Genomic DNA, 8,999 nt, shown 5'->3' with positions numbered 1-8,999 from the left:
CTCTCTCTCTCTCTCTCTCTCTCTTCTCTCTCCTCTCTCTCTTTCTTTCTCTCTGTGTCTCTCTCTCTTTCATCTGTATTGGTTACCAATGCATGGACAAACTCACGCAATCCCAAGGGAGAAAAAGTCATTAATTCTCTTTTATTTCGCCAGAATCGAATCCGTATCTCGACACGCGACACACACGTGCTGTTTACATTGATTGACGTTGCGCGATTTAGTTTCAAGCGATACGTATCATTTCTTAAAAGACACTTTTCTGAAAGCTGCCGTGTCAATTATATATAATTGAAAGAAAGAAAAGGCCCTGCCGTAGAAATATTGTTACAAAATTGTATTGTTGGCCTAATAATATTTTATTGTGCGTGTTTTTTTGCGCGTGTATTATATCTATTTTTTAATCTTTCTCGATTTTTCTAAATTTGAACGTGTTATACAAATTCATAAATAGATTAGATGATTCCGGAAGATTAGATAATTCCAGAAGATTAGATGATTCCAAAATCGATATTGAATATGAGAAAAAAAAAAATTTCTTTTTATAGCCAGATCGTGCAGTCGTCGACTCCGTTGAAATGGCGCGGTCGTCACTTTTTCTTCGCGGCTAGAAGCGAAAGTGTTTTATTTGCCCGTTCCTATTTCACAGACTCTCGGTAAACCTCCACCCCTTTCCTACATTCACGAGATCGAGTTTCTACTTTTAGTGTCTACCAGTCTCTCTAGAAAGAGAGAGAGAGAGAGAGAGAGAGGTAATTAATTTCTCTAGCCAGATTTCTTCTTCTACCCCTCTTCTACATCGTTCCACCTCTCGTCTCTGCTATTTCTTTTCGTCCTTCTTCTTCATCCACATCCTTGCTGATTCTTTTAAAGAGGAACGAACGCAAAAGGAAATTTTGCAACTAAAGTTTATCTATTCATCGAATTGAATTTTAAAGTTCCATTATCATGCAAATCATTAGATTTAATTTTTTAATCCTCTATAATTAAATATTCGTTCGTATCTACAAAAATGAAGAATATATTATATGAAATATACATTATAGTATAATTATATAATATACTAACAATAAACTTTATATTTATATTTTCCAGTGTGATATGATAAAATAATCGAATATAAAGTAACTATTAATTTTTGCATGAAAAAAATCATGAAAAAAATAAAACAACATATATAACTATATGAGTGCGTTATTTAAAAGTTATATAAAGTTTTAGAGGGTAAATATTTTTAGAAATTTTATCTAATATTTTTTATATTTTTTGTCTCCCACCTTTAGTTCCACGATTTTTCCAATATTGTCGCCAGTTAATTTTGAAACTGTTCTTCGTGTTTCTCTACAATGAACGTTCGGCGAGCAAGAGAAAAGTTTTTACTGACGAATTTCTTTGACGTTAAATACGTATTACTTTTAGAGTAGCATGGTGTTTGGTATTTTTCCAAGCTCTTTTGTTCTTTAACTATAATAATGATGTTCCTTATTAACTCGTATAATTTTAAAACTTCAAAAATCGTTACAATATAAATTAATATTTCTTTAATAATTTTCTCTCATTATTTCCAGGTCTTTCTTTTTGGTCTTATTATTTGGTTCGTTATAGATAATTATTATTAACGAGTTAAAGTAAAAAATCGATTCGATGGCCTCGAAATTTGTTAAATAACATCGTGAAACGTTTAAAAACTCGATGAATCGAAAGAAAAAATCGGAGAACATATCTCGAGAAGATACAAGTTTCTGCGTATCTAATAAATACGATATCGAAATAAAAGAGAAGAGATAACATTATTTTATAATAATATAAAATTTATTACATATTACTTACTATTTACTTTAATGTTGCTATCATCGTAATTTTCTATTATCATAAAATTTTGAACTTTTATATTTTTCAAAATCTCTCGGATATCATAGATATCTAAATTTTCTTAGGTAAACAGATACTTCATTCACCTTTTTTACATATACGAAAATACCTCGAGGTAACGAATTTTCAAGAATTTTTCAATAAAAATTTTTATGATCATCTACGGAGTGAGGTCACGTGACAAATTTCATCAAACCATCAGGAAGAAATCGAAAAGAAGTTCTCAGAGTGCACAATATTTCGTTATCTTTTTCGCTGCTATAGTATCTTCGATATTTTATTTCAAATATTGTGAAAAATATGACCTTCCAATTGGTAGGTTATAATAAAACTTGGAATAGGTCCTTCGAATGAAACGATTGTGAGACCTCCATGAGAGACCTTCGTCCTTAGCTACGTTTTTATCTTACGTTTATGCGTGTACGTGTGTATATGTACAAGAATCTGTGTATGAGACATTTATACGAGACTCGTGCGACGAGAAGATAATCTGAAATTTTTCTATGTACATCCAACTATCCACTTTAACATGTTAACCCGTAAGAGTTATGTTTAATTGTACTCACATTTTATTCTTTTATCTAATATACTTAGTTCATAAAATATAAAAATAATAGAAAATATTATTCGTTTGATGACTTAATTTTTTCGTTTTTCTTTTTTTTTTATAAGTTGTTCATTGACGGTCCTTAATAACGATTTTATTTAATTAAATATAAATATAAAAATTAAATAGGTCTTAGATTTTATTATTAATCATTTTTATTTTATTTGTATTATTAATCGTTTTGCGATTGACAGTAATTCGGTAATTTTTTCTAATTTTCCTGAAGTACTCAAACATTATTTGATATAAAAAGACATGATATTATTTTATTTTTTATAAAATCTGTATGTATTGAGATATTTTATTTATATAAAAATCCATGTATATTGAGATACATCCAAAGCTAGGTTTAACTACTTTTATTCACTTTTTTATTATTTATATATTCGATCATTTTATCATTTTTTATGCATGAAGACGCAAGTCGATTAAGACCCATTAAACATTAAACATATTTATATATGCACATACTTTTGTATATGCCTTTATAGCATGAACGGGTAATACAGTTGAGTAAATTTCTGGAAGATCATTAAGGTGTTTGGATATAACAAGATTGAGAGACGTCTCTATGTTTGTTTATCTTGTTGCTCTATGTTTGTCTTCCGCAACTGTCAAAGGTATCCTACTTGTCAGAATTTAGTTAATCGATCCTAAATTTAGATGCGTTAATATCGCTCCTATGGCACAGTTTCCATGTGTAACGTTTATGTCATTCGACAAATATTTTAAAATGGAATTTATATATAAATTTAATCGAAAGAAATATCTCTTTCTTCATTCCATGCAAATTTCACGAAAATGTCGAAAATTTTTTAACTATTTAAATGGTATTCAATTTACTTTTTAATAAAGTATAGAGTTTATAAAGAATAGCGTGCCTTTCTCATCGATCTTGAAAAATAGAAAGAAGGTAATATTATCGGTTAAATCTGATCTTCTAAACTGACCTCTAATTTGCACTTTTTTTGTCGTTTAATCTTTCGATTCTTTATGTATTTATTCAAATGCATTTATTGCGTGTATTTAAGTATTCAAATCTCTGTCTGGTATCTTGAAGTCAAATAAAAAAGACGAAAAGTATAATCAACAACCTATTCGTTTTACAAAGAAATAAACTGAATAAGATTCCAGTTCGAAGAGCGAATTAAGAAAAAAATTTTCATGTAAAATTGATTTACGCCGTGTTTTTGATATTTTAACTTTTTGAAAAAGGTTCTCGTATCCTTTTTTCAACAGCTGTTTCGACTTCGTCTTCAATATTATACAGTTATGAGAAATAGTCAGTAAAAAGAAATCTCCTTTACATCGTTTCGAAGTCGTGCTTTCCTTTATTGTACTGTTTCTTTTACCCTCCTTCTCTTGCTCTCTCATTTTCTCTCTCTTTCTCTCTTTCTTTCTTTCTCATTTAATGAGAATATCTCTTGAGAAGGAATAAAAAAAAAAAAAAAAAGGAAAAAGAATCCTCTTTTGCATCATAGTGCACACGAAGCGCGAAAAAGCTCACCATATTTCTGATCTCTTCTTTTTCTTCCATTTTTATCTACAAATGGGGATGAGAAGAAAAGAGTAGAAGCTTGGTAATTTTCTTCTAACGTATTTTCTTCATAAAAATCTTCCTCTTCGAGTGACTAATGTTGGAAGAACGACTTATTGCGAGATTCACCGGCAAATATCTATCGTTATCAACCTTTCCTTTGTAAAAGAAATTTTTCCTTTGTAAAATCCACTTTTCTATTATATGCGGTATCGAATGTTCTCAAAATATGATTTTATTCATGAGTGTTATATATATATATATATATATATATATATATATATATATACATATATATATAGAATTATATATAAAACAAATATTTATACATGTATATTATATACGTATATATGTGAATTATATATATATTTAATCATTACACGTAAAATATTCTCTAGAAAACTAATTTCATTTGGTGTATAAATATAATAAACTATGCTTGGTTTAAATTATAAAGCGAAAAAAAGAATTGAAAAAAATATATTTTAGAGTCCATACCGTAATATTGACAAACAATCAATATCGTAAGATAATAAACAAGTAACGTTTACATTTTTAAAACCGAAAGTGTTGCGCTTTCAGGAAGGTAACACGCGTCATCCCTTGTTCAGCACAATGCACTTTCCGCCCAGTTCTCAGGGGTATCGTAAACACGAAACGCTATCATGCGAACACATATACGTAGATACACGTACACATGTTGGCACTCATACTGCAGAGACCATAAAGTTTTATGTTCAGGCTGCTGCAAATATACCTACCCGCTGAAAAATCGTGGCTCTACATCGCACCCGTTTACCGCGTCATTCCGCACGTCCGTCTACTTTCATTTCCGAAAGAAAATTTGCATTTTTCTGCAGGAGTTAATATACTCTCAAAGTTTCTCGCACCCATGTAAAATAATCAGGAAAAAGAGTTACGATCGAGAAAATATTTATTTGATAAATATCACTGTACAAGATAAATATGTTTTGAAATTTTTTCTTGAATCAAACTAATCAAATTCTCGGCCACCTAATTTTGAGAGGTGAAAAAAACGAATATGACTAAAATTATATTAAGCTTTCATTTTTCATATATACTACTTACGGACATAAATGTAAATAATGCAATTCTAACGCAAACAATAATAAAATAAACGTCACGATTTTCTTCATAAAAGCTAGTACAGAAACAATAAATATACACGTCAATGATTCAACATTCCTGTATTCGATTGTACCAATAATGAGTTTTAAAATTTATATTCATTTTCTTTATGTTGAAATCAATACGTATTGACCATCTTCAAATCAAAAAGATTTTCATTGTCGACCAATGTATTCAACATATATTTGTATTCTTTAAATTTCTCTCTGCTATATCAATTATTATTATTATTATTAATTTTTACTCGATATTTTAATTAATCCGAAATTTAATAAAAAAATAATTTAGTTAATATTAAATCTATACCAACATTTGTTAGTTAGTATGAATTTATGAACATAATAGGTATATAAAACACAGTTCTCGATAAACTAGAAACCTTCTGTCGTCTTTGGAATCGAAACTAGGCTAGCGTGTAGGGCAAATGGGAACACACACAATGGGTTAAGAAAATCGTAATACTAGTTGCAGCCGAATGTTAGAAAGGACCTTGTATGCCCGAAAGAAACTTATACATACACAGATATAAGTAGACACTTACACATAGAATTCTGTCTAAAATATATATATATATATATATATATATATATATATATATATTTGTATACACTTAGAGAATATATGTACAAACTCAAAGATAGTACAGGAAGGTATCCCTTAGAAAGTAATATCCAGTACGAGTTTAATATTGGTTATTTCTATTGCGTAAAACGAAAGTTTTCCTTTTGTTCCAGATATTCTCTTGGAAGTAGTACACTGATATTCTCAGAGAAAGAAGAAGAGAATTGTTGCTGAAAGGCCAAGATAAGTACGATAAGTCCTCTTCGATGTACCGTACGGTGAAACATCATCATAAGGAGCAGAAACAGACGAAGAAGGAGAAAATGTCAAGTTCGCCGTTTACTTTATCGTCATTTTCGTCGCAGATATCATCGAGTTTCCACTTGTATGTTTCGAAGAGACGAAGAATCGACGTTTAAATCCGTGTCCTTTGTCGTCGACTTCTCAACAATTGACTACACGTATTCTCTATTTTCGAAAATATTCTTTACGACTTACCGACCTTGAAAAAGGTCTAAGAAAATTTTCATGATGAACGACACGTTGAATACGACTACTAGCATCATCAATTACACGCAAACAGACAGTACCAATGAGACGACGATACAAAATTGTCAGGCTGATCTGCCGATTCTTTCTCTGGTTACACAGATTCTTTACTCGATCGTTTGCATCGTTGGTTTACTTGGGAATACTTTGGTGATATACGTTGTCCTACGTTTTTCAAAAATGCAAACGGTGACGAACATGTATATCGTTAACCTTGCTATAGCAGATGAATGTTTCTTGATAGGTATACCTTTTCTCGTAACAACAATGAGTACGAGAAGCTGGATCTTTGGGAATGTAATGTGTAAGGTTTATATGACAACAACAAGTATAAATCAATTCACCAGTAGTATCTTCCTGTTCATTATGAGTGCCGATCGTTACATAGCCGTTTGTCATCCTATATCTTCTCCGAAAATGCGAACACCTTGTATATCCAGAATAGTCTCTTGTACCGCTTGGGCTAAAAGTGCAATCTTTATGATTCCAGTATTTCTTTACGCAAACGTAATGGAGTCACCTAAGGGTAACAGTTGCAATATTTATTGGCCGGACGATCGCGGTGGTCAAACAGCTTTCACTCTTTATACTTTCATTCTGGGTTTTGCCGTTCCATTGATCCTCATATTGATCTTTTATTTCTTGGTAATCAGGAAACTTCAAACGGTAGGACCGAAAAATAAATCAAAGGAGAAAAAACGTTCTCATCGTAAAGTGACCAAACTGGTGTTAACCGTCATTACTGTATACGTTTTTTGTTGGCTACCTTATTGGTTAATGCAAGTAGCTCTGATTTATACACCCCCGAAACAATGTCAGTCAAGCATCAGTATCGCTAGCTTTCTATTGGCTGGATTTCTTAGCTATAGCAACAGTGCTATGAATCCGATATTGTACGCTTTTCTTAGTGACAATTTTAAGAAAAGCTTTATGAAAGCTTGCACTTGCGCAGCAGGTAAGGACGTGAACGCGACACTCCACATCGAGAACAGTGTATTTCCACGAAGGAATAAAGCGAATGCTGAGAAGATTCAATCCAATCGTCATGTAACTTTGGGTCAATCGAAACTCGAATTAGAAGATGAGGACGTTGAGAGAGGTCTATTGGTCAGTAAAACTTCGACTACAACCGTAACTATGACATCACGATCGAATATTACAGTGACCAGTGAAAATAATCGAGATCATGCTAATAAAGACAAAGAAGGCTTAAAGAATGGGGCACAGCTCACTCTACTCACGCAAGTTTAAATTATCTTATTCAACGATATTAAAGATAATATAAAGCAAATCATAAAAAAATAAGTATTTGTGTCTTCTATGAAAAAATTATTGATTCTCTATCAAACGAGAGTTTTTGGATGGAATCCAGAATTTCATGAAAGTTATTATCCTTAGAGATTAGCGACCAATACTTCGACCTCGATAACTTTCAATTCCTCCGAATACGGTCGTTCGTACCAAATAATGAAGTTTTTAAAGGGAATGTCGAAAAGAGGAAGAAAGATGGAGATTTTGCTGATGTAGGAACGACATTAAAGAAACGGAACAATCCCATTGCAGGAGTTGTCGTTGTCCCTCTCGTCGATGGTGAAACATTGGAAAACAATGACTTAATGGCCGAACATCCCGGCTCTTTTCCAAGAACAAGATCCTCTTCTCTTTTCGTTCTCGCGTTCAATAAAATCGGCTACTACTCAACTTGGTCTCTTATAACGTGGATGATCTTCGCGAGAAACTTTCTGCAGAAGAACGTGAGAACAAAAACGATGTGTCGTACTCGAGTGCGGATTTAATGGTGCTAGATCGAGTTCCCTAGTTTGCTCTAGTGACTGTTCTTATTCTCTCATAAGAAATATATATATATATATATATATATATATGTATTTATATATGTACATTCATATATTTATATATACATACATATATATGTATATATATATGTATGTATGTATTTATATATTATTATTATTATTACAAATTATGCAGATTCGTGGATGAATTCTTCAAATTTAATAGTGATTATAGCGCCGTGATAATTTGTAGAATATTTTTGTTCTTTAATTAATTCTTGTCAAATTGAAATACCAAAGAATTCGAACGATTATATTGTCATTGTCGATTTTAGGTTTTAAGTGTCGTAAAAAGTAAACTTCGTATTTTGACGACGAATTTCGATCATCGTATGTGCATGTGTAAATAATTTGAAAATCACATATTTGTGTAGAGACGTAAAGACGACGTTTCATTTGCATTTTCAAGTGTGTCCGTATTTTCTCGTTGTCTTTCAGGTGGAATTACATGAATATAACACAGTCTGATATTATTCGTATTTGAAATTTAAATTTACAATGTGCTTGGCTGTATCCCATCGTGCCAAAAATAAACGTCGATGCTTCGCAGTCCGTAAAATTTGTCATTTCGTTAAAAGAAGAAAGGACATTCCTCATGACGAGTATCTGTCGATATTTTTTCTCGATCGGAGAAACAGTAAACAACATTATTTTTCCCAATGTCTATGATTACCTCGTGAAATATTCATCCTTGTCAAAAGCTCTCTATATTTATTCTCTAATCAAGTTAGCTTTTGATCTGTAAAGCTCTTCTCTAGTCCGATCCAATCTACCTACGGTCGAAGAAGTTATCCTCTCTTCATACAGTATGACTTTACGTACTATCGTTTGATTTGTATGTCATCGAAAGTTATGATTCATTCATATTAACGAC

The 8,999-nt window shown here is 31.5% G+C and overlaps 1 protein-coding gene across 1 annotated transcript in view; it reads left to right on the top strand.

Annotated features, from left to right (window-relative positions):
• The window catches only part of LOC122629938 (somatostatin receptor type 2-like), a 52,529-nt gene extending 44,382 nt beyond the window's left edge, over positions 1–8,147 (top strand). The window contains exon 2 of the mRNA XM_043813884.1: positions 5,897–8,147. Within this exon, the coding sequence (XP_043669819.1) occupies positions 6,252–7,523 (1,272 nt within the window). The 5' untranslated portion in view covers positions 5,897–6,251 and the 3' untranslated portion in view covers positions 7,524–8,147. The remainder of the gene's footprint in view (positions 1–5,896) is intronic.
• Positions 8,148–8,999: the final 852 nt, after the last annotated feature.

The sequence above is a fragment of the Vespula pensylvanica genome, chromosome 1, assembly GCF_014466175.1.
Source record: "Vespula pensylvanica isolate Volc-1 chromosome 1, ASM1446617v1, whole genome shotgun sequence".
In the NCBI taxonomy this organism is placed as follows: domain Eukaryota; kingdom Metazoa; phylum Arthropoda; class Insecta; order Hymenoptera; family Vespidae; genus Vespula; species Vespula pensylvanica.
The sequence above is the reverse complement of the archived record's forward strand: the minus strand, read 5'-3'. Positions and strand labels throughout refer to the sequence as shown.